The sequence below is a fragment of the Dryobates pubescens genome, chromosome 2 (assembly GCF_014839835.1).
Source record: "Dryobates pubescens isolate bDryPub1 chromosome 2, bDryPub1.pri, whole genome shotgun sequence".
NCBI classification, from domain to species: Eukaryota; Metazoa; Chordata; class Aves; order Piciformes; family Picidae; genus Dryobates; species Dryobates pubescens.
In genome coordinates this window covers 34896536-34923337 of record NC_071613.1, presented here as the reverse complement: position 1 = coordinate 34923337, position 26802 = coordinate 34896536, and the positions used below count along the sequence as shown (strand labels likewise).

The following is a 26802-nucleotide window of genomic DNA, read 5'->3' as shown; positions in this document are numbered from 1 at the left end:
TGTCTTTTATTTGAGGGGAAAAATGTCTCTGAACAGGTTGATTTTTTTCTTGAAAATGGGCTGATGGATTGCTAGAATCATGGTAGGAGTTCAAACCTTGAGCATGGTATTTACCTTCAGTTGTCAAGATGAAAAGTGCTCTAAGAGAAATGAGAGAACACTACTTCATCTTACTTACTCTTCCATTGAGAGCTGACTTCAAGTTTTGAAGAGAAAGCAGCACTTGGTATCCATCACCCTAGCATTACTTGTGTTTCGCCTTGTTTTCTGATAGGAATAACTCAGGCATAACACCAGAGTGGCTTGGAGCTTTAAATATTAATAACAAATCTCTTACTTGAGTGAGAATAGAAAACTGCAAAGTTATCTTGAAGCACCTACTTTTACAGTTGTTTGCATGTGCATTGTAGTTCAATTCTTTTCTCTAGAGGGTGGATTTGGCGGTCACGGTGGGTTGTTTTTTTGTGGGGGTGGGTTTGTTTGTTACATTTTATTACCATGCTTGCATTTGTAACTTGGAACGTGACCGCCATCATGTCTTTGAAGCACCAGAGCTCTATGAATATACAAGTACAATTTAGGATTCCAATTGTTTCATGTCTGCTATGGAAGCTGCCTATATTAATGATTGTAATAAAATGTGTTGTTTTGGGGCAAAGCATATGATACTTAACTCTCTCTTCTCATTTCACAGCTGTATCCCCATCCCAAAATAAATTTCCCTTGCATTCTGTCATTTAAATGAAAATTAACACTTGTTCCAGTATTTATTGCTATGCATCTTTCTTATCTCTTCTTCTGTGTGCCCCATAAATATTTTCTTGTCCTGCATCTGCTTCCATCTTTATTTGCCCTCTTATTCATTTCCCTTTTCTCTTTGCCTTGAACAAAAGGTGTCTATCCATCTTCCGCAGAGCTGTTAGTGGTGAACAAGGGCATATGTGATGTTCCTGTCTTGACATTTATCCATCATGACCCAGCTCATATGGATAGAAGAAGCAGCAGCTGAAATAGAAAGGAAACAGTCTTTTGCCCCTTTTCCATGTGTAGGAACTCTAGATGAGCTGCTTTTCCATTGCACCTTCATTGAAGCACTGTGGTAAGAGCGTTAGAGATTCCTAACTTTGCTTTTAAAATGTCATTTAATTGTAAAGGCAGCCATAGAGGAAGGCCTGCTGAATGCAGCAGTGTCTTGGAAGACTGGTTCGGGAAAGTCTGGTTAATGATGACCTGATTTTATGAAGGATTTTACTGAGTTTAGTGGCAAAAGAATATGTTGGTCATTTTAATTGTAAAGCCCTCAGAGTGTTAGGAAAAAAATCATAGCTGCATTGACATTTTCTTTCTACAAAGTCCTGTATCCATACCAGGATACCATTCTCTGAAAAATGATTTGGGAATGAACCAAGTGCATTGACGAAGAAGATTACTTTATCTGGTAAATAATATGCCAGATTACAGCATAGCATGATAAGAAACCATGTATAGAGGATGTAGGTATCAAAGCAAAGAAGTTGCCAGCCATGTGGTCCATGAAGTGATTCACAAAACAAGGAGAAGGTAATGGTGATTTCAGTCCTCCACAGCCAGTGCTTTCTGTGCAATCTCCAGAGGACTTTTGTTTCTCTATTCCCTTGCGTAACTGTGGCTGACTGTCTAGAACAAGAAAGTGTTGTTACGGATTGTTGCTTGATTTTAGTTTTGTGTGTTTATGGTGATGGCCATCTGTCTTAGGGAAGGCTTGTTGGAATGAAGGGCCAAGGAGCTTTACTGCATCTTAATTCTTCTTGTTTATATGGTTCCATGTAGAGATTTCTGGACAAAAAACTTAATTAGAATAGTTCATCTTCATATATAAATGTAGTCTGTGGAATCCAAAGTTACTGCTTGCATTTGGTCTTTTCTTTCAAACTTGTAATAACTTCCCTTGGTGTTCCTGTGAATCTCTTCTGAAGCTTTAGGCCTGCCTGCTGCACTTGGGCCAATAAATACCAAGTCACATATGAAAAAATAAGGTTACAGTGGTTGGAGTTTTTCATGCTTCCTGTCCAATGACATCCTACAGTTTCATATGAAACATCCTGGAGTCCATACATCAGGCAAGCTGTCTCTCTTGGAATATTAGCATTTGCTTTTCTGTATTAATGTAAATGTATAGAGTGCATTCAGTTTGTGAAACTCTGTAACATGCATAAAGAGAGCTTTGTCACTCAGTCTTATTTGATTATTTGCATATGGTGAGGTCTGTTGGTGCTGTAAATCGCTGTTTGTTTGAGGGTAGTTGGAGTGATTCATGCCAATTGAATATGATTTATTTACTCACAAAGGTTCTGAATCTCATCTTCTGCCAATATAAACTAGATATTAGCCTCTGCTGAGATGTCATGTTATATCAATTTAAAACTTGTGTGAAAACCCAGAAATTGTATACTGTTATGTTAGGTTATGTGTAGCCATCTGATTATTGTTGTAATAATTAAAAATCAGAAACCATTCAATCTATACATGCAGGTTGAAATCAATGTTGTTTTTTTTTAAATCCATTTCTCTTTTCTTGACTAAGTGCCACATCCCCCCCCTTCTCCTTTTCTTTTTTTTTCCCATGTGTGCAGCCACGGAATACTGGTCTGTCTGAAAATCTCATGCATAAGTGGTCAGTTAATACTTGATGTTAAATAGAAAGACCGCTACTTTTTTGATAGAGTAAGATGTGGGCCTCTGCTCCTGCAGAGGTGATCAGTTAGTCAAAGAGATCACATAATAGCCTTGCTTCTCCTTCCTTCAGCCCATTTTGAATGAGCATCTGTAATAGTGACTGAAGGAATTGGGTATGCAAGTCAAGAGAAAGCTATTAGTAAGAACCTTGTTGCTTTCTTGTGTCTTATCAAGTTCTGCTCTTGCATAAAGCACTTTGTGGTGAAGAAGGTGGTCTTACATATCTGTGCAGTGGTTGTAGCTCCTGTCCTGATCTGGAAGGAGGAACAGGTACTGTGCTACAACTTGTGTTGCTATCAGCTCACGTGGCAAGTAGCTTAATGTGAAGGAGGAACAGGTACTGTGCTACAACTTGTGTTGCTATCAGCTCACGTGGCAAGTAGCTTAATGTGAACCCAGGTGTGCTATGTAAACTAGCACTAGTCACTGCCAGAGTGTAATGTAAGCATCTATTAAGAGCTTTGTTGAGTACACAGAAACAGAAAAAGTGTCATCCTTAATGATCATGATGTTTGTTCCACACGTGATTTAGAGAGTGTGACTGGATGTGTGTGTACATGTGGATACTAAATAGGTTTGTGTGTACGTGTGGATACTAAATAGGTTGTAATTATGACCTTCAAGATCATCTCAACAATTCTCCCATTCTGCTTCACAACAGGGTGTTGTTTTTGTCATGCCTGGTACTGCTGCAGGTATTTATTTATTTATACTGGATGATGCGAAGAGGCATCCAAATTAGAACACTTGCATAATGGATAGGAAAATCCAACAAACTGGATCCACACTTTTTTTTCTTACAGTTCTGCTTTAACAAACTCTAGTCAGGTGAAGACTTGGCAAATGTCTCCCCTCAGCTTTGCCCACAGTAGAGCAGTTGTCAGCCAGAAAGCTTAATTGTATCTTCCAGAGCCTGCACAAAATCTGGCCTGTGGGACAGTGATTGGAAATATCCTGGCTTGAAGCTGTTGACATTGAAAGAAGAGGACTCCTGGCTGGCTTCAGGACGTCCAACTTTGAGTGTTACAGTAAAGCAGAGGACTGAAGATTAGTGTGCTGCTGATTTTTGAGTGACCTGTTAATGCAGTTTAAGGCCTGGAATCCCTTTTTTATAATATGAATGTAAGACATTAACTGCTTTTTGCTTGCAAAATGTTTCCACACTGTTTAATGAGAGCTATCATGAATAGCAAGAAGTTCTCAGAAATTAACTGTAAGGTGAGCCATTCTGCTGAACCCCCTTCCTTTTATGCAGTTTATGGTCTTAGAGGTGCAGTTGTTTTTGCCCTAGAATGACTTCAAAACATGACTGGGATGTCTGAGGATAGAGGGAAGAAAATTTTCAACTTCCCATTTTCTGGGATACTTTCTCACCATCTCTTAAGTAAGGCTAAGTATAAAATCACAGTAAGTGACAGTTGCTGTCAGCTGTATAAAGCATCCACTTTTAAAGAAATGCCATTTATCAGCTTCATTCCTGCTTTGATGCAGGGAGACCTGAAACAAGATGAAATTGACTATACAATATCTAGAACTTGTGGGAATCCATATCATAAATCTGTTTTGGAGAACCCAAACCTTGAAAAGAGGCATTTCAGCTATAAACTCTAGTGACCACTGCAAAGTTTGCTCTTTTTACTTCTGACCATGTTCTTAAATATTGTCTTGCCTGGAAATGTTCCAACATTATTTAAAAGAAAATAAACAAATACTCTTTATGGTAGGAATGTGCAAACTGTCAAATCATCTTAATTTTTATGGTATCTTCTTGCTTTGCCATGCACAGAGTGGGTCCAGAAGGTTCACACACAGGGTTGGTTTTCTTCCTTGTTCATTACCACACAGTCTCAAGCTGTGCCAGGGGAAGTTTAGGCTTGCAGTGAGGAGAAAGTTCTTCACTGAGAGAGTTGTTAGCCATTGGAATGTGCTGCCCAGGGAGGTGGTGGAGTCACCATCCGTGGAGGTGTTCAGGAGGGGATTGGACGTGGCACTTGGTGCCATGGTTTAGTAGTCATGAGGTCTTGGGTGACAGGTTGGACTTGATGATCTTTGAGGTCTTTTCTAACCTTATTGATTGTATGATTCTCTCAGATGGTACTGAAAATATATCAATATCACCACTATTATTACAGTATCACAGTATAACTAAGGTTGGAAGAGACCCCAAGGATCATCAAGTCCAACCTGTCTCAACAGACCTCACGATTAGACCATGTCACCAAGTGCCACGTCCAATCTCCTCTTGAATACCTCCAGGGACGGTGACTCCACCACCTCCCTGGGCAGCACATTCCAATGATGAACGACTCGCTCAGTGAAGAACCTTCTCCGCACCTTGAGTCTAAACCTCCCCTGGCGCAGCTTGAGACTGTGTCCCCTTGTTCTGGTGCTGGTTGCCTGGGAGAAGAGACCAACCCCTTACCTGTTCCAAATGGGTGTTTTGAGCTGAAGGTCTATAAAGGGTACTTAATGCATATGTACATCTGAGAAAGGTCTAATGCTTTCCTAAGGTAGCACAGCGTAGCACTTGGCATGAAGATCTGTAAGAAGAGGAGAGCTGCTGTGTGCAGCTGTGTCCTCTATCAAAGGGACATGTTGTCTCTATTTGGATAGAAAGGAAGAAATTTTGGAATGTGTTTTGGACACGTGAATGCTGTTTAGGACAGGATATAAAAAGTATTCACTAAGTTATTGTCCTTTAACTGTAACTCTTAATGAAGGACTGTCACAAGTCAACTGAAACATGTAACTGGGAAGTGCCAACATGGAGTCACTAGGAGCAAATCGCATTTGACAAACTTGATAGCCTTCTATAACAAAGTAACTCACTTGGTCAATGCCATGTGAGCAGCTGACATTGTCTACCTGGACTTCTCCAAGGTTTTTGACAAGGTCCCTCACAAACTCCTCCTAGAGATACTGGCATGTTATGGCCTAGATAGGCGGTCTGTGCAGTGGGTGGGGAACTGGCTGACAGGCCATACATGGAGAGTGGCAGTAAATAGTGCTCTCTCTCAATCTGGCAGCCAGTCACAAGTGAGGTCCCCCAGGGACTGATACTGGGTCTGATGCTGTTTAATATCTTCATAAGTGATTGGAATGTTTGGATCAAGAGCACACTGAAGTTTGCAGACAACACCAAAATGAGTGGGGAGCTGGATGCTCCAGAAGGGAGAACCACCCTCCAGGAAGATCTGGACAGGATGAATGAATGGGCTAGCAAGAGCCATATGAAGTGGAGACAAATGTAGGGTCTTGCACCTGGGAATACATAACCCAGGAATGCAGCTCAGACTGGGATCCACCTGGCTGGAGAGCAGCCCTATGTAAAAGGGACCTGGGGTCTTGGTGGTTGACAAGCTCTGCATGAGTGAACAGTGTGCTGCTGCTGCAGCAAAGAAGGCCAACACGATGCTGGCTGCATTACCAGCAGAGAAAAAGAAGTCATTGTCCCACTCTACTCAGTGCTTGTCAGGACACACCTGGAGTACTGCATATAATTTTGGTTCCTGCTGTACAAAAAATGATGTGGGCAGGCTGGAAAGCATCCAGAGAAGGGCCACAAGAATCATCAGAGAACTGGAAGACCTGCCATATGAGCAAATTCAGTTTGTTCAGCCTTGAGAAGAGAAGGCTTAGGGGACAACTTATTCCCACATACCAATGCATAAAAGGTGGTTATGGAGACTCCCTTTTTATACAGAGTCACATGGAAAAGACAAGGGGTAATGGGTACAAGTTATTCCTGAGGAAATTCTGACTGGAATCCAGAAGAAAGTTTTTCACGATGAGAACAGTTAAAAATTGGAATAATGTCCCAAGGGAAGTAGTGGATTCCCCTACACTGGTCACTTTTTAGACTCAACTTGACCAGATGCTGGGCTGTCTCACTTAAACTAGACTGTCACCTAGAAAGGTTGGGCTGCTTGGTTTACTCTTAGGCTTTATTTATGACAATACCATACTAATGCAGTGTACTATTGCAGCTCTCAGCTCATAGTTTTAATTTAGGCCTTGATCCTGCAGCTCAATTACTTACGATATTAATGAAATGGTTATAAAACATAAGGGCTTCTGGTCCTACTGCAGAATAGAGTGACTTTGATGTTCCAAAGCCTTTTGATGAATGACGTTAAAATAATGAGTAATAAAAACAAAAATTGGGATACTTCTCTGCCATCAATAAATATTTTCATCTTAAATGACAGATGAGGAAAAGTCAACTCCCTCATGTGTGAGTAATGGTAATAATTATTGCAGAGATACTGTGTAGCAGCACATGGCTTGTGGTGTGGCAGTCTGCTGCTCTTCAGTGTTTTGTCACTTCTGCTTACTTGGAACTTAGCTTAGGAAATCAATTACTCCCAAATTGCTCCTGTACTTGATAGACAAAAAGTTTTAATGGAGAGGTTGAGGAGCAGAGGTGGGGATGGGAAAGAGAAGTAGAATTGGAAGGAACACACAGGTAGTTTCTGGAGTGTGGGAGAGGGGTGTGAGACTAACAATAGTGTGAGGGGGAGAACATGCCCATGATGTATCTGTGTGCACCTTGTGTAACCAGGCATGCCCATTCATTTATTCTCACCAGAAACATGTATTTCTAACTGTTCCTTTCAGATAACACCGCTAAATTCACAGGATTATGAGAATACTTGAATCCTAGAAAAGGAATAAAGCTGACATATGTGTAATTTGTCTGCCTCAAGATGTGCATGGGTCAGATCTGGAAATTCTTAAGAAAAATTAATGTATTTTTTTTTCCCCAGTAGGTAGGAGAAAGCCATCCTGTTATTATCACTGCAATCTTCTCCAACAGGGAAGGGTGTAGCATGCCCAGACACCACCCCCACCTTCTTGCAGCATCTTTAAGGAGCACACAAACAAGAAAGAAAAGAGGTGCCAGCTGGCTAATGTGACCAAAATGATTACAGACCAGTATCTGTGTATTTCTGCTGATGGCATCCAGAAATCCACCATCTAGGAGAAACAAAGCTCTTGCTAGTCTTTCCAAACTAACTCAATAATAACTTTCCAGGTTTGGTTGGAAAATGTAGGTACCATTACTCCTGTCAGGTCTTGGTGAGAGATATGGGCTCATCATTCATGAGAGCTGTGGATGGTTAATGAAACTGGGAACACCCAAAGGAAATACAGATTTCTGTAAAACTTTCATTAGGGTAGGTGGCTTCATCTGTAGAAGTTACAAATATTATGAAAATTGGCCAATTTCTGATTACTAACCTGAGAACTCCAAGGACAGAGGAATCACAGCTGTGCATGAAATGAGGTGACATACCATAGTATGTGAACAGAATCAGGAAAAATGGGAGATCTTGAAGATGGAGCAAGTAAGTGAAATTTGGGTCTGATGGGCCTTCTGGGGACAAATAAGAAATACTGTTACATGTAAAGAGTTCTTCTCTAAGGTGGAGTTTAGTCTTTTCTTTGAACTGTAAAGAGACCATTGCAACTGTCTGCTGAACTCTGCAGTTGACAAAACAAGATGAGAATAATTTTTTTTTATTTCAAGATAGGTAGCATTTCCAGTTGCTTGGATGAGGCATCCTTCCCCTCCTCAGGCTATCATGGTACAAAAGTACTGTTTAAATCATCTAAAGAAACCTAAAGTGTGCTTCTCTGATGACTTGGTTAACACTGAGGGTTTATTTTATGACATTGAAAATAATGCCAAATAATTGTTCTTGCTTTATGCTATACTGTATGGGGGCATATGTGTGTTGATACATGCCTCTGTAAGAGAGAAAAATGGTGATGTAACACAGAACAGCTATGATTGCCTGGATCATCTAGAGCACAAGATGTTTTCAGCAATTAATTTATAGACTTAGCAGATGTTTGTTATGGCAAGAACTCAATAAAGGACAGGAGCAGTTGTCTGAAAGATTGGTGCTATGTTTTCCCAATAACTGAGGCTTAGGAAAGAAATGGACAATGTTTTACTTCCTTATTGAGAAACACATATTTCATAAGGGAGATCTTCTGTTAGGTTTCTGATTAGACTATCAGTTATAAGATGATTTAATGATATAACAGAAGGAATTTAAACAATTAAATTTTTTTTGCATTCTTAATACAGTTTGTCTTGAGAGACGCTGTTGAATTGTATAAAACATGGGTTTGGGTATCTTTTTAAAGAAATAAAGGGAAAGGTAATTTGCAGCTTGATTTTTGAGTATGCTATATTTTCAGCTGGTAGTTTTAAAGTAAAATTAAACTTTGTTTTACATAGAAAGCAAAAATGTTGATCTGCTAGACATTTGTAAATGACCATACCAATTTCTGACTGAATTGTGGGACAAGAAATACTACTTCTGCAAATGAAGCTGATTAAATGATTGTATCTACTGAACAGGATGGGGGCGGGGAGGGGAAACCCTTTGGAAATTCAGACTTTCTCATTGTGGGGCAGTATTTTAAAAAAACCCAAAAGATAAATAAGGTACTGAGAAAATAGTTGTTTTACAGCATGTTGAGTTGCAGGTGAAAAGTTATCCAAGACTGTGAAAGTTCATCAGTGACTGTAGATAAGATCCATCTCAGAAACAAAGGCCAAATGGGACTGTGTATCATTGCCTTGGCTTCAAAGGAATTTAGTCAAAAGCAGGAAGGGTAAAGGTAAAGAAACATCAAAGACTAAGGCTCTCCTGCATGTTCCTGAATTTAGGATATATTCTGTGTACTTAGCTGCTCCGCCATCTACTGTGCTCCAAATGGCTTTTCTGGCTGGTCCGTAATGGTCCTGGGTTTACTTGGTGAGAGAGGAAGAGGATTTAGTAGCATCATAGAAACTCTGCTGAGCACCTCTGTGGAAAGACAAGTTATGATGCTTTCCATACACAACCAATCTTCAGCCACTTTAGACTGAGTTTATTTTGCAAACCAGGACTGCAAATATCACTTTTCACAGTGGCTTCTATTTTCCATCAAAGCAAATGAATGAGACAGCCCAGATTCATAGCAGCATCCTCTCCACTGACCCCAGCACTCCTTTCCCACCATTGAAATTTCTTGTCCCCTTGTAAGCAGGGTATTCCTCACTAAGGAGGCAACAACTCAAGCAGTGTTAGAGGAGGCATATGTCATGAAGAATCTAGGGGGCTGGCTCCCCTATCCAGCCCATGGGTCATGCCAGTATTTCTCTAGCCTCCAGCTGTCAGCATAACATCCTGTGGTATTCAACCATATTTCCACCGGTCCTGGCTCACTGGAGAGGTCCCAAATGACTGGAAACTGGCCCCTGTGATCCCCTTCCACAGGAAGTGTCGGATGGAGGAGCCTGGAAACTACAGGCCTGTCAGCCTGACCTCAGTGCCAGGGAAAATTATGGAGCAGATTATCTTGTGGGCAATCTGTGGGCACCTGAAGGATGGCTAAGGGATCGGGTCCAGCAAACATGGATTTAGGAAGGGTGGATCCTGCATCTCCAACCTGATCTCCTTCTATAATCAGGTAACCCACCTGGTGGATGTGGGGAAGGCTGTGGATGTTGTCTACCTGGACTTCAGCAAGGCCTTTAATACCGTCCCCCACAGCAAACTCCTGGCCAAGCTGTCAGCCCGTGGCTTGGACACCAGCACTCTGTGCTGGATTAGGAAGTGGCTGGAGGATTGAGCCCAGAGAGTGGTGGTGAATGGTGCCACATCCAGCTGGCAGCCAGTCACTAGTGGTGTCCCCCAGGGACACCCCTATCCACTTCAATATCTTCATTGATGAGGGAGTTGAGTTAGTCATCAGTAAATTTGCAGATGGCATCAAGTTGGGGGCAGGTTTTGATCAGTTAGAGGGTAGGTGGGCTCTCCAGAGGGATCTTGACCGGCTGGACAGATGGGCAGAGTCCAACATGATGGAATTCAACAAGTCCAAGTGCTGGGTGCTGCATTTTGGCCACGGCAACCCCATGCAGAGCTACAGGCTGGGGTCGGAGTGGCTGGAGAGCTGCCAAACAGAGAGGGACCTGGGGGTGATGATTGACAGCTGCCTGAACATCAGCCAGCAGCGTGCCCAGGTGGCCAAGAAGGTCAATAGCATCCTGGCCAGCATCAAGAATAGTGTGGCCAGCAGGAGCAGGGAAGTCATTGTGCCCCTGTACTCCACAGTGGTTAGGCCACACCTTGAGTCCTGTGTCCAGTTCTGGGCCCCTCAATTTAGGAAGGACATTTTGACTCTTGAACATGTCCAGAGAAGGGTGATGAGGCTGGGGAGAGGCCTTGAGCACAAGCCCTATGAGGAGAGGCTGAGGGAGCTGGGATTGTTTAGCCTGGAAAAGAGGAGGCTCAGGGGAGACCTCATTGCTGTCTAGAACTACCTGAAAGGTGGTTGTCGCCAGGAGGGTGTTGGTCTCTTCTCCCAGGCAACCAGCACCAGAACAAGAGGACACAGTCTCAAGCTGCACCAGGGGAAGTTTAGGCTTGAGGTGAGGAGAAAGTTCTTCACTGAGAGAGTCATTAGCCATTGGAATGGGCTGCCCAGGGAGGTGGTGGAGTCACTGTCCCTGGAGGTGTTCAAGAGGGGATTGGACATGGTGCTTGGTGCCATGGTCTAGTACACATGAGGTCTTGGGTGACAGGTTGGACTTGATCTTTGAAGTCTTTTCCAACCTTGTTGATTCTATTCTATGAAGGCTGTGGTATGTGGCCTGTCAAATTAGTTAAGTTGGCCATCGCGGCAATAGGACAGAAAGTTGATTTATTTGCCTTCTTGCAGTAAATTCTCAGGCAGCATATTGTGTGTGATGGAAATGGAGTTCAAGAGTGATTTGTTTTAGTATTCAGCTGATTCAGTATTGTGCATCACTTTTTCTCCTTTTTTTCTTTCTTTTTTTTTTTAAATGGTGAGACACAGTGCCTTCTGTCTGTGCAACAGAAGGAGACAAATGAATAAAAATGAGTAAGCTGGAATTGAACTGACGTGTTCTTTACATTTTATGAAGATTAAAAAAATCCCTTAATTCATCTGTGAGAGTGAATATATGAATTGCAGTATATGAATCCTTTTTTTTTCCCCACTAAAATAATTATTTAAGATACACACAGTGACTAGGAGATACAAAAACTAGTATTGCAGTTACTCCTTGGAAATACAGTGTCAAAATGGAGATATTTATGAGGTTTCTAAAACCGTTCACTCATAAAGCTGTAGAAAATACACTGGAAAGATGTCATTAAAGGCAGCAGATGCTCTAGTGATTTTGCTGCAAGCACAGCAATTCCACTGTTTTTTGCCTCTTTCAAGCCTATCTTTGTCTGTCTCTTGCCCTCCTCCCTCCTGTTTTTCAGCTTGCTAATGGACCCTAGAAGCATTGAATACATATGATCTAGGATTAGGATTTGTGAATTGGAAAGACTGTAATGATTTAATTTTTCCTCCTTCCATCTGTAGTTGTGTAGATGACCCCCATGATATGTTCCAGGCAGAAGTAATTTGAGACCTGCATGACAGGTCCATTGCATTCTCATTAACTGACTTCTTCAATAACTACTGAAAGCTAAATGGGAGGAGGACTGGAGAGTAATAGCAGCAAGGCTATCTAGCAAAAGATTTGACCTAGTTCTTTCAATCTGCATGGCTCTGCAGACAGAATCAGTTATAAATCTGGCTCTTTACAAGAGCTTTTTTAAAATTTTATTTTTGTTCCCTGCATGAACAGCTGCAGTTGGTTTGAATGTTCACATTTGGTGGGTTAAAATATAAAGTTTTGTCATCGTTGTGTAGTGTCACAAAAATGTGCATGTATGGTGAGGAAGTAAGGGGAGGCACTTACTCCTGCTAGATTGCTGTGGGGTTTTCTGCTTTCTACCCTGCCTCTCCATTGTTCTCCTTTCTGTATTTGACAGCAGTGTGACATTACACACTTGGTTTGTCATCCTGCCTGCAGAATTACAAAGTGTGTGAAAAATAGTCACTCCTCACTTTGTGCAGGAATTGTGATGCTGCTTTGATGGGGAGCAGGATGATCACAGCGATGCTTCCTTCTAGCCCCCTTCATTAACAGAAGCACAAGGCTCTGCTGTTGACTGATGAGGGTTTTACCTGTTATGCATTCTTTAATTGGTTTTGTTCTTGAACCACTTGCATCTGCTACAGGAAAACTATATGCAACTCAGAGTTGGGGAACTGACTTTTGTTCCTGAAGATACTCTGAGATGTAGATGGAACTGCATTGGGAGACTCTATAAACCCATTCTTGCTGGTCATGCCCTGGTTTCCTACCTGCTGTGGCCTGAGGCTATTTTCATTGTGTCTCTATGTGTCAGTCGATAATATTCACCTGCTTTAGGCTTGGAAAAAGATAGTTTCTGCATGCTGCTGTGACCTTGATGTAACAGCATTCCCTAGCCCCTCTTTTTCCTTCCCTCTTTGGTTTTGCAAGTGCCTCTCTCTGAAGCTGATAAGAGATCCCTGTAGGTAAAAGCTGATCTTGTAGTGGAGTAAATTAATCACCATTTCCTATTCTGAAGTAGAATTAGTGATGATACCATAGTACTGGGTATTCTGAAGACTTCTGCGTTTCTTTGTGTTCCTGGTTGTAGGCATAAAGGCAGTGGTCATGGTCTTTGCAAGCCAGGCTGTGTCAGTAACATTTCTCTAGAGGACAGTCACTGATATGCACGTCAAGAAAGAGAGTATCTGCCTAGGACCTGAAAGGAGTTGTCTGGTTTCAGGAGCTGCTCTTGAGCGTCCTCCTGAGGCATTGTGTCTGCTGGCCTGACATCCAGTTCCATACTAAGTAAGCTACAATCCTGGACTGTGATACTTCCTCTTGTACCCTGGATACAGATGCCATGTGTAATTTGTTCTCAATTGAAGGTAGAGTTTGATCTATAATTCTGTGTAAAGTTGGTAATTATCAAGTGCTTTCAGTGCTTGCAAAGCCTTGCCACAGTTCAAGCACTGCACAGGTGCCAACTGGAAGTGGCACTATTCACCACTGCTCTCTGGGCAGAGTGTGTATAGTGGGCTGTAAACACTTGTATTTGCCTGGGCGAACAGGCTCTTCAAAATGAGTCCTGCAGTGACTCCTGACTAGCTGTCTCCCCACGCTGTTCTAACTCCTCCTTTTTTTTCCCCCCTTACCAATCAAGCAGCTCTCCACAGTTCAGGTGCAGCGGCATTACACGTGGCTAATTTCTAGCCCATCTGGATGAGAGATTGTTTGTTCCATTTGAGTTGACAGACCAGCATACTAGATACTGTGCTAAATAGCTTTTGTGCTTTTTTGGCTGGGCTGTCTTATAATTCTCAATGCACTCCAGAATGCTCAGTTTACTGCACTACCTGGAGCAGTGGGAAGAGATTTAAAGACGTATGGGAGAAGTGATCCCCAACAAGGCAATGTGTATGTGTCAAAATTCTGCTGGGTGGGTTTTGGTGGTTGGGCTATGTTAACCTTTATCTTCAGGAGTATCTGTGTTGCTTCTTTGCTCAAGCCATACCTTCACATTGCCTGGTCACAGCTTAATTTAAAGGCAGAATGATTTTCCTTTTGACTGTTTAGTTATATTTCTAAATAAGAGTTACACGATGCCCACAGAAATCATGTTTCTTCCCATTTGAAAAATAGAATTCATGATCTTGCACAATCTAATAGCAGCCACTGGGGGACAACGTTGGAGTGCCAGGCTCCTTCAAATACCCACTTGCCCACATTTTTAAAGTTTTTGACATTTTTCAAGAAACCCTTTGCTGGTAGAGGTGGCCAATTACAAGCAGGGAATCATGTTTCCATCAAGTGTCCTTTGTGGGATCATTTGCAAATTGCTTAGGGAAATCTTGTAATGACCTAAAAGAAAATAGGATTAAAACAGTTTCTTTGTGTTTTGATGTGCAAAATATACATGCTTATGGATCCAAGGTGTAAATGATTCACAGATGTCCAATACAGACGATTACTTCTTTTCTTCTGACACATACTGCAGCACTTTCCATTGCTGTAAATACTGGTGCACCAGCATTGTTTTCATGTGGTGAACCACTGTGGCTGGCATGCAGCTCACCAGCAGATTGTGCCACAAACTCCCTTCCCTCTGCTGTTTCTGGCTGCAGCAGCCCAGGGAGTTATTTCCAAAGTGGAGTTTGGGTGATCCACTAGCAAATCCTATTATTTGTTAATAGGATTTGTTCTTGTTCTGCTTTGTCCGATCACTGATTGTTTATCATGCATTAGGAGTACAATGAGACCCCTGTCAGCTGTGTTATGAGCATTTTGTGTGCAAGACTCATTGTTTGCCTGTGATTTCAGGTTTTGCTTTTGGAAAGCCTCAGTGTGGAGAGCAGAAAACAAAAGCTCCACATTTCAAACACTGCAGTATGTCCTGAACTCCAGCAGGCACTAGTTTCCACATCTCTCCAGTAGATGGTGGGGCACAGAGAGGGTCAGTAAGCTCTGGAGGACTGTGTACTCCATGCTTGGGGATGCAGAGCCGCAGCTGCATTCCAGGTTGCCTCTGCCTTTCATGATGATATGCTAATCAAACAGGAGAGCATTGAGAAAATTCAGAAATCATTTGGAACAGAATATAAAGATGAGGATGAAAAATGTACAGGAAAGCTTGGGAGCTGGTGAGAACTAGTTGTTTTTCTTCTTTTTTGAATGTTCTGATGAGTCTGGATAGTATTTGATGATCATATAATGCAGGTAGAAATTATGTCTAAAAAGGGGCCTGTCTGAGCTGTGTTTTGAGGTTTCAGATGTGAGCATTCAAACAGGTATTTTTGCAAATCTTTTGCTGAAACATTTCTTTCAAAAAAATAATTCCTCATAATTCTTTTGAATTAGAGGTATCCTAATATGCTCAGTGTAGTGCCGGTGAAGTGAATTGGACCAGCTCACTGATCCAGCTGAAAACTTGATGTTTGTTAGGGAGGTGGACATAGTCTTCAGTTTATTGAAGTCCTAATCTGCTGCTTCTGTGGCTGCAGTAAAGGTGGCAAGGTTGAATGAGTGTGGGCAAGGATGCCTGAGCTTGTTGGTTGGCTGCCATTGCTCAGGATACAATGCTCAGGTAAATGGGGCTGGCTTGGGGGAGCCCTGTCCTGGGTTAGTTGGATCCAGCTACAAATTTTGAACAGTGCTTATCTTCTTAAGTAATCACAATTTGAGGATAAAATAGATAAAACAAGTTACTGTGTAGTTTGGCTGCATATTCTTCAGAAATAGGTTTCATAAATATCTACATGTATGATCTGTTATCTATTTGAATTGGAAACTAACATTCTGAGGATCTAGATTTTGGTACCAGTTAGGAACAACATTTTGATATGAGTTTGTGCAAAGTGTCTGGAAAGAAATAGGGCTCTAACTCTTGTAATTAAGTAGTCAGATAATTTGCTGAAGTTTAATTGTGTATACACACACACACATATATAACATGCACAAATATATGCCTTATATATAGAATCATAGCATTGCTTTTGTTGGAAAAGACCTCTGAGATCATCAAGTCCAATCATCAACCTAATACTACCATGGCCATTAAACTGTGCCTCCAAGTGCCATTTCCACACATTACTTGAGTACCTCCAGGGACAGTGATTCTGGCACTTGCTTGGCTGACCTATTCCAATGCCTGACCACTCTTTCAGCAAAGAAGTTTTTCCTAATATCCAATATCCAATCTAAACCTCCCCGGCACAATTTCAGGCCATACGTACACACGTTTCTGTCTACCGACATACATGCATTCACACACGTATCAAAAATACAATGAATGGTGTTCTGATCATCTTGTGTGGCTATTACCTGCCAGCCAGGATGAAATTGGTTCATCATGAAGTTCCCTCAAAAGGTTTGATGGTTTTATGACCTAGCTCTTGGGATGAAAGCTTAACCTCCAAGTCAAACCAACCATCCCTATTTTGAGTACTTACAGAAATAAAATCCTGCTGTGTGGTATCCATGACCTGTTCCCTCTTCAAAGGGAACAGTTTTCACCAGAGTAAAGATCTAGTGAGCTTTCATCTAAGCAGGAAAGTTCCTGAAATATGTCCTACCTGCTCATGTAGAGAAAAACAGGATTTGTACCACAGGTACTGGTCTGTAAGACTGAGGCACATACTTAAATCTTTCCTGTCATGTACCATAACAGCGCACTCACAGTGGAGAAGCCAAACTCCCAAGAGGACAAAGAGGAAGCTTACAAATATTTAAATACTTCATCATGTGCCATCTTCTTTCAAGACCTGAAGTTTGTGCCTCTCCCAGGTAGCATGAGACAGTGTTCAGGAGTAGAGCATGCCTGTAAATTGTGCAGGCAGGCTGAACAAATACTCATTTGTTGCAGATGGGCAGAAGTTTGGGCATTGGTGGTAATGCAGCAGCTGTCCTTGCCCTGATGCTCATTGCATAACCCAAGGAGGAAGGCAACAGGGTGGGATCTTGGAGCCCAACAAGCACCAAAACATTTTGAGGACTTAAATTTTCTAATGTTCCATGGAACATCTTTTATCTTTGCTTTCAAAAAATGCATGCTAACCTGACATAACTTAATGAGTTCCTGTTCTAGATGAACTATATAATTTCTCAACATTTCAGACACCTTTAGTATTTTCCAGGAGGATGTTGCCGAACTGGTCAGTTCTGTTTTGTGACTAGAGATTTTTAACTACATCTTTCATTATTTTGCCTCCTGGTAGTAAATAGATCAGAGTAAAGAAAATAAATTAAAATATAAGAGGACATAAGTACAGTGAGGTATCACTTAATGTCCACAAAAGAACCTGGAGGACTAGCATAGACTTTCTAGCAGACAAACATGTTATTTATCCAAAGGATTGCTAAGGATTTTACCTCTTTAGACAGTTGCTCTGAGTGACTTAAGACCTTTCAGGTCATGTCCAAGTGGCAGGTAATTGCAGCTTCTTTTTGCATCTTGGAAGCTGCATGGGTGGGTGAAGGAGAGCTGCATTAAGTGTGTGTACATCCCTCGAAGCTGATAGATGATGTTCCATGGCTATGGCTTTAATGTAAACACTAGTATTGCTCATAATGGTTTTTTCCTTGCTCACATGCTGAAAATGTGACCAAAGTGAAAGATAAGTAATGCTGCACTTCCTGGTGGGTGTAGAACAGAGTCAGTGTATGAGGGTGACCTACTGCAATTTGAAAATGACATTGTCAATCTTTCCTTTATCTGTGCTTTCTTCTTGCTCTTTCCTCTGTGCCACGTTGCAATTGAGTCACGTGTCTTTTGATATGTAGATAATTTATGGCTTCGGTTGTTCCAGACTTGCTGAAATAAAGGGATGTATAAGCTCCCCATTTTAAGAGATGGCATTGGGGAGTAGGAGATGAACTATAGGATCAGGAGTGGCACAGAAAAGATGAAACTTGCAAGTGTCAAGTTCAAAATTAGGGAAATAGTTGTCTTCACACAGTCTGAATTTATGCTGGAGAGCTCTGCCAGAGACTGTTGTAAGTTCGCATAGGCTCAGCAAGCTACTAGTGAAGCTTGGGGAGGGAGAGGCAGCTCTTTGGGGACTGCTGCATGCAAATATGCCTTTTTTGGTCTAGAAGGTCCCTAAGCCACAGCTTTTTAAAAGTTGGAAGGATATTTTTATCTCCACTGACCTTTAACAGTGGGCTAGAGTTTTGAAGAGCTGCATTTTACCGCTGGCCCTGACTCATGTATCCTGATTTTAATGTGTGCAGAAAGAGTGAGTGATGTATTGCCATATCCAGCCTTTGTGATGCTGATGGATGCCAGCTGAGAGGATGCACAGTGTTTCAGAGGTGGAGGTGACTAGAGTACATCTCCCCTTCTGTTCCTTTCTTCCTCTGTTTCATCTGCATTTGGAATGTTGCAGTGTGATTAAACTCTTTATTTTTAGACATTACAAAGAAAGAAAGCATTAGGCAGCTGGCTACAAAAATATTTATTTGTGACCTTTCTCTACGTTTGAGCAATTCTCATTGATATTCTGGAGAAGGCATGCAGTTCCTCCCCACTTCAGCTCTTCAGTCTTACAGAGTTTCAGGAGAAACTGAAATATGTGTAACTTCATGCGTGTGTACATTAAAATAAATCAATTACTTCCATGCTTGGAAAACATAGCTACTTCTGTTTGTAAGTTGCTGGGTTAGTTTGTGTCCCATTTTCATCGTAACAGTAGTAACAGGATAAGCAACTGGAGCACTGCTGGTAGAGACCATGCTGGAGTATTCCTGTAACAGTGGCTGAATAACCTCTTCTACAGTCAGTCCTATTGTGACCTAACCAATAACTTGAGGTAGACTCCTCCCTAACCTTTCTACTTGTGAGAGGAAGAATTAAATAGGTTTAATGACTGAATGAATCAAAAGAGTTCACAGGATGTTAGGGATTGGAAGGGACCTCTGGAGATCATCAAGTCCAACCCCCCTGCCAGAGCAGGACCATAGAATCTAGCACAGGTCACACAGGAGTGCATTCAGATAGATCTTGAAAGTCTCCAGAGAAGGAGACTCAACAGCCCCATTGGGGAGCCTGTTCCAGTGCTCTGTGACCCTCACAGTGATGAAGTTCCTTCTCATGTTGAGGTGGAACTTCCTGTGTTGTAGTATATATCCATTGCCCCTTGTCCTATCATAGGGTGCAACTGAGCAGAGCCTGTCCCCTCCCTCTTGACATTCAGATATTTATAAACATTTATTAAATCCCCTCTCAGTCTTCCCTTCTCCAGACTAAGCAGCCCCAGGTCTCTCAGCCTCTTCTCACAGGGCCTGTGCTTCAGCCCCTCAATCATTCTGGTAGCTCTCCATTGGACTCTCTCGAGTAGATCCCTGTCCATCTTGAACTGGGGAGCCCAAAACTGGATGCACAATGGGAGAGTAGAGGGGGAGGAGAACTCTTTCAATCTGTTGGACACAGTTTTCTTAATGCACCCCAGGATCCCACTGGCCTTCTTGGCCACAAGGGCACATTGCTGTCCCATGTTATCCAACTTGTTATCCACCAGGACTCCCAGGTCCTTCTCCACAGGGCTACACTCTAGCAGATCACCTCCCAGCCTGTACTGGTGCAGTTTATTATTCCTTCCCAGATGAAGGACTCTCCACTTATCCTTGTTGAGCCTCGTTAGGTTCCTTTCTGCCCAGCTCTCCAGTCTGTCCAGGTCTCACTGAATGGCTGCACAGCCTTCAGGCATATCAGCCAAGCCTCCCAGTTTGGTATCATCAGCAAACTTGCTGAGCAAACTCTCTGTCCCCTCATCAATGTCATTGATGAAGATGTTGAACAGGACTGGACCCAGTACTGATCCCTGGGAACTCATCCGATCCCTGGGGAACTCCAATAGTTACAACTCTCCAGCTGGACTTGGCACCATTGACCACCACTCTTTGGACTCTATTTTGTAACCAGTTCCTAATCCATCTCACTGTCTGTTCTTCTGTCCCACACTTCCTGAGCTTACTCACAAGGATGTTATGGGAGACAATGTCAAAAGCCTTACGAAGGTCCAGGTAGACTTCACCCACTGGTCTCCCTGCATTTACCCATTCAGTTACAACATCATAGAAGGCTATTAGATTAGTCAGGCATGATTTCCCCTTGGTACATCCATGCTGACTGCTCCTGATCATCATCTTCTCTTCCAAGTGCCTAGAGATGACCTCCAGAATGAGCTGCTCCATCATTTTTCCAGGGATGGAGATGAGGCTCACTGGTCTAGTTTAGCAGTATGTGTGAACAGGGCTGGAACTGGGGCCAAGATCAGCAGGGTCTGGCCTGAAATATAGCTACTAAATTCCTTTTTTTTCCACAGCTACCTTTCGTAGACTGTTGAGTAAAATGAAACTTTATATTATGCATTTACATAGCATCCAAAGGACGAAAAGCCATTTAATACTGAATGCTGCTGTGCTAGACCAATATGCTGCATTTACAGAGCACTTTGTTTCCCAGCAGAAAAATAACTAAAACCTTTCTGAAGGTGAAACATTGTTCTTGCAAGCAGAGATAGAATAGTTATATACAGCTAATATATGTATGTGTACATACATTTATGTGCTGTTGTCAGTTTATGTCAGTGGCATCAAGTGTTACAGGTGTAGTGTTTTTCCTCAACTTGCTTTTTATATCCATCTTTGATATATTAAAGAAAAAAATATTTTCTGTCAAAAGGCAGCAAAAAAATGCATGGGAGTGGTGATTTAGCATTACAGGAGCTGTGACAATACTTCACAGAATCACAGAATTGTCAGGGTTGGAAGTGACCTCAAAGATATCTAGTTCCAGCCCCCCTGCCATGGGCAGGGACACTTTCCACTGGATCAGGTTGCCCAGAGCCACAACCAGCCTGGCCTTAAAAACTTCCAGGGATGAGGCTTCCACCACCTCTTTGGGCAACCTGTTTCAGTGTCTCACCATCTCACCACCCTTATGGTGAAGAATTTCTTCTTAATGTCTAATATAAAACTGCCCTCCTCTAGCTTGGATCCATTCCCCCTTGTCCTGTCACTACCAAGACCCTAAAAAGTCCCTCACCAGCTTTCTTGTAGGCCCTCTTCAGATACTGGAAGGCTACAATAAGGTCTCCTTGGATCCTTCTCTTCTCCAGACTGAACAGCCCCAACTCTTTCAGTCTGTGCTCATACAAGAGGTGCTCCAACCCTCTGATCATCCTTGTGACACTTCTCTGGACACATTCCAGCACATCCACATATTTCCTGTAATAGGGGCTCCAGAGCTGGATGCATTACTCCAGATGGGGTCTTACGAGAGTGGTGTCATACTTAGGTACTAGCAAATGATATTCAAGGGGTATCTGGCAAATGGAGCAATCCCAATAGAGCCCATGTGCAGCAATGCATTGACTTCTGTCATCCCCATGTTCTAGGGCTCTGCCTGTGCCAGATTTTAGCAAATACCTGTGCTCACTAAAATGTAGGATTGCACGTCCTGATTTTGCATGAGTAGTTTCTCATTCCACACCACTAGTTCCCCCAGTCCTCAGTGGCACTGCAGGCTGCTGGCAGCCATGCTCCCCAAGGTCCAAGTATTGTAAAAGATGCATTTTATACTGTGAGTTTGACTTGTACTTTGATTTTTGTTACGAGGGAAGAGCATGCTCCTTTTCAGGAAGGAGCTTCCCAGCTTTATCCTTAAGGAATAGTAGGATATTGGTGACTGCTGTGTGGGTTGTTTTTTAGGGTTGGTTGGGTTGGGTTGTTTTTAAAGCCTTTTGATGAGACTTAGAATAATGTTGAGGTCAAAAAGTGTTAGCTTGTTGAAAAAGTTTCTCAGTTCTAAACATTAACAAGAAGTTCTCAAAACCTTGAAAATTAAACAAACCCCAAACTCCTGATTTTCCAGCAAAAGTTTCCCCCCACTCTATTGTATGTAAGTACTGTCCAATAATCTGAGCCAAAGACAGACAAAACCTCATTAACTCAGTAAGCTGAATTCTCTTGCAACGCAGATAGGTTCCACAGTATAGTGCTTAGTTTGTATAATTTGCTGGGAGATACGGGATAATGATGCTGGTATGGAAATGATGGCTAATGCCTCTCTAACAAGAAGAGAAGGAAAAGCATTGGATCTTAGAGATGAAAGGCCAAGTGCATGTGTATATTTTTCTGAAGTTGTTTCAGAAGGATGGGAGAAGGTCCCTCTGAAAGAGTCAGCTCTGAATTCTGTGCTGCTGCCCAAGGCAACAGTTGTGGTGCTCAGTGCAGCTTTTGCTGATGTACCAAGCCAAGTTCTAGGCATCTTTTTTTGGAAAGCAGGTTCTTACCTTTTGAACAGTTTTCACTTGTGAGCTGTGACCTCTTTCCCAGTACACTTCACAAATTTTTGTGAAGCTTATTTCCTGTGTAACTACTGGATGAGGTTAACTGGATTAAGAGCTTTGCCTGTGCTTCAGACATTGTATCCTGGTGACCCTTCTGTAGCAGAAGGTGTTAGGAAATGTTAAGCCAAAATCAGTGCTGGGATAGGTATACTGAAGTGGCTACCCTACTAGTGAATTTGTCCTAGGATTACTATGATTTTTCTGACATTTTTTTTTCCACTAGTAATATATTGGAATGGGCTGCCTGGGGAGGTGGTGGAGTCGCCATCATTGGAGGTTTTCAGGAGAAGACTTGACGGGGTGCTTGGTGCCGTGGGTTAGATGTTTGGGTGGTGTTGGATTGGTTGATGGGTTGGACGCGATGATCTTGAAGGTCTCTTCCAACCTGGTTTATTCTGTGTATTCTATGTATATGTAAATTGTGAATTAAGTTGGTCAGGTAAACAAAAATAGCAACAAAAAGTTAATTAGTTGTTTCTCTGTGTCATGGCACTAAATGTATTGAGCATCTGCTTAGAAACAAGCCTCTTCTGCTCATATAATTTGATGGGAGGTATTGAAGTTAGAGCAAATTTAGATTGTAGTTAGAGCAGATTTAGATTGTTTCTCTGTAAAACCAGCAAGCAATGTCTAGCAAGTTAGACAATTATAAATTGCTGGAACAATCTCTGATTAAAAGAGCATATAGTAGAGAAGCTGGGAAAATTTATCCTATACCAGTCTTTCAAGAAGGAAGCCAGACTCTTCAAAACAGATTTGGGCACCTCTAATATGGAGAATAGCTTTTGCTGTTTTTAACTGCCTCCCCTTGTATTTGTAAATATGCTGATAGGAGACTATGAGATTTGACAGATGTACTTAATTTGCCGAAAAAGCTTGCTTGGGTTTTTTTGTTATGAAGCTCACAGCTGACTGGTGTTAGCAACACGAGTAGTCTTTTATGCAAGCACCACTTGAACTTGTCCAAGTGAGAGATTTTGCCAAGTTCTCAGAGATGCTGTATACATGTAATCCGAGTATAGCACTTAGCTCAAAGTAGAGTTCATTACATTTGAAAATGAGTCAGAAATGCTCTGCACACTTCACATTGACTGTAGTTTTCTTACGTTTCTCCATGTAGATGCATCATCAGCACAGGAAGGGAAGATTCAAGCCTTCATCATGCACTGGCAAGCGGTTAACTCAAATGTCTTTGTAGACATGAAAGGCTGTTCTTGGTGTTTATGAGGACTTTGTAGCCAGGGTTCTGCCTCATGGCTTTATGGAATTTTTAATCTGTTAGTATAAATCATGTAGGAGCAGACTCAGGGATGTTTTTATGCAGATGCTTTGTGCAAGGCTGTAGTACCTTTCCAGAAAATAAAATGCTAATCAGAGGAGATGTGCACTCCTTAAGTTTTGGGCTGTAATCAGAGGCATATTTTAGACTATCTCTTGGATTATATATGGCAGAAGTACATGTTGGTCATATATGAATATAATTCCTGTACAGACTTTGTAGCTTTCATGGGAGTTCCAGAGTTGGACTCATAGTTACAAATAATTTAGTTTTTAATGAGTGGAATGATGGGTTTTGATATATGTCATGTAAGCTATGTAATTCATCTCTAAAAGGTATGGGAGACAGTTTATAAACTGGATGAATTTATGGATTGGTGTTTGGTTTTGTGACAGCTTCTTATTTTAGCAGAAGAGTATGGAGGAGGAGCAAAGGCTTTGAGACATGGCTCAACACCATTTAAACTTTGTGTTTCAGAAAATTGTATTGACTGGGCTGCTCAAGTGGTTGCTGCTTTTAAGGACTTGGAGTTTTCGGTGTGCAAATTGAGTCCTCAGGCAGTAGCAACTCTGGAAATCAATTTATGAGCAAGGCTCTGTTTGGAGAGTTGTAATGGGTTGGGGCAGACCCCATCCCCACCACGCGCAGAAATAACGACTCAGACAAACTGATTGCAAAAGTAGTGGAGAGTTTAAATAGAGAACAGTGAGTGTGCACAAAAAAGGAAACATAGTGACAAGAAAGAAACCAAAATAAACCCAGAAAGACCCCAACCCCACCTGAGGGTGCACCCAAAACCCCCAGGGCTCCTTCTTCCCCCCCCGTACTGCTAGGCTGGTCTCAGCTGGCCAGATCTGAGACTGCCCATTCCCCCATGGCCTTGGGCCTGAATCAGGTCCATGGCCAGGAGATCTCTCCCCCAGTTACCAAGTCTCGGAGAGGGAAGGAAAGAGGAAGTGCCAGACCCCGCCGCAAAATTTATAATGGTGCAAGGGATTATGGTAGAAATATATAATTTCCTGTGCCCACCCACTGGGCTGGACTTCTGGACACAGGAAACACCCCTGTAGCAGAGGGCACCCAGCCCAAACTACGACAAGAGTAGGAGAATATTATGTGCTCCTCACCTCTGCAAGCTGCCCTGCTCTCTTAATTGATTGGGACTTCTCCAGGAGGCCTTCCTTTCATGCTTCTGTTCTATCTTTTTCTTTTTTTTTTCCAAGATGAAAGGAAATCTCTGTTTCATGTGCTCCACAGAGTTCCTTTCATTCTTCAAAGTAGCGTTATCTATTTTGCAATGTAATTGCCTGTCTGAGCTTGCTCTTGAGCTGTAGCACAACGTATTGTTTTTGTTGGCAGGGTTATAACATTTGCCTATTTACCATGTCATTGATTGGTAACAGTAATGAAGTAAATAACTGAAGGATTTCACTTGGATTTTCATTCTTGTGTTTCTTACAGGTTTGTTGCTAAACCATGTGCCTTAGGCCTTAAAGTCCAAGCCAATGGACCACAGAAAGCTCAACCTAATGCTATCCTGGAAAAAGTTTTCACAGCTATTACAAAGGTAGAGTATTTAATTGAAATACCCCCTTATAAAATGGGATATGGCTAAAGGGGGATAGAAACATGTCTGAACAAAACAAAGCTAACTGATAAATGCAATGCTGCAATTTTACTGCTAAAGTCAGAACTTGCCAGTGTCAAGGTTGTCACTGGCATGACAGCCTGAGCAGTTGTGCATCCCTTCATGACATCTCCTGTGAGCTTTTAATCAAAAAAACAGTTGTTACAGAAACATTTTGTAGGTGCTATATGGCCACCTACTTTCTTTTGCTTCTGATCTTTTAGAATTTTCTACAAAATGATCAGGGTTTTTTAATGGTTGTTTTGGGTTTGTGGGGTTTTTTTGGGGTTTTTTTTGAGGTTTTGGGGGGTGGGTTGGGGTTTGTTTTCTTTTTTATTTGAAAGAGTGAATTGTGAGTCAGTAAGATTTGCCTTACTATGTTTTCCATGAAACTTCATTATCTTCTCCTTCTGGGGAAACTGCCTGAGCTTAGAGTGCCAGTAGCTTTGCTGGTGTCCCAGCTGTTTACATTGCAATAAATGTCCTTTGAAACTGTGGGGGAAAAGCTGGAGAAGTTGAGGGAAATGACCAAATGATGTTTCAGAACTTGCACATTTTTTTTCTGTACCATACAAGTTTTTCCTCCACCATTTATGTCTCTTGTTTATACTGGTCTCACTCTATGACAAGTAAACCTTTATGTCATCCCTTCCATGCTTTTGAAGCATCCTGAGCTTTGCCATATTAGTGAGCAGTGATAGGTGTCATTTAGCATCTCCTGAAGACCTTGGTGGTCAGCTGCTTTGTGGCAGAAAGGTCTGTGGAGGCCTGAAGGATGAAGCCACTGTGCAGCAGGAACTTTCCAGTCCCACCTGGACTCTGGGCTGCAGCAAAGGCAAAATTGGGTTCAGTGTCAGGGACAGTGAAATATGCCATAGATGTCTTGCACGTGTGTCCTATACTATCCTATCCTGAAATCACCATGACACTAGGTATGGGTTTTGTCCTGTTTTCAGGAAGGGACCTGCACATACCTTGTTTCTAAAATCTTTAGCATGTGCTCTCACCCAGACTCAGATGGAGGAAGAATGGGACTTAAAAAAAAATAATTCAAAATGTTTGCTTGCAGAATATGCTAGTCTGACGCAGGGCCTGAGTGCGTGAAGTGATCTCACTGATTCCTGTGAGTCATGGTAGGAGCTGGCACACACAGCTCCCAGCGCCCCATGCGCAGAGATGAATGGGAAGAGCTCCAAAGGAAAGTATCTACTTTCCTGCAAGAGTTTGGTGGGGCTGTCTGGTAGCTGCTCTCAAATAAACTGTGTCATTTAGCTAGCTTTGGTTTTTGAGTTACGTGCAGCAGTTCCCTGTTATCAGGAAAAATACATCAATAGTCCCCAGCCAGTACTGTATATGTAGAATTGCTGCATGATTAGAAATGTAGCCTGTACCA

The 26802-nt window shown here is 42.1% G+C and overlaps 1 protein-coding gene across 2 annotated transcripts in view; it reads left to right on the top strand.

The window, feature by feature from the left end:
• CERS6 (ceramide synthase 6) overlaps nucleotides 1-26802 on the top strand; it is a 120151-nt gene that overhangs the window by 11777 nt on the left and 81572 nt on the right. For both annotated transcript variants that reach the window (XM_054174836.1, XM_054174826.1), the window contains exon 2: nucleotides 25244-25349. In XM_054174836.1, the coding sequence (XP_054030811.1) occupies nucleotides 25244-25349 (106 nt within the window). The remainder of the gene's footprint in view (nucleotides 1-25243; nucleotides 25350-26802) is intronic.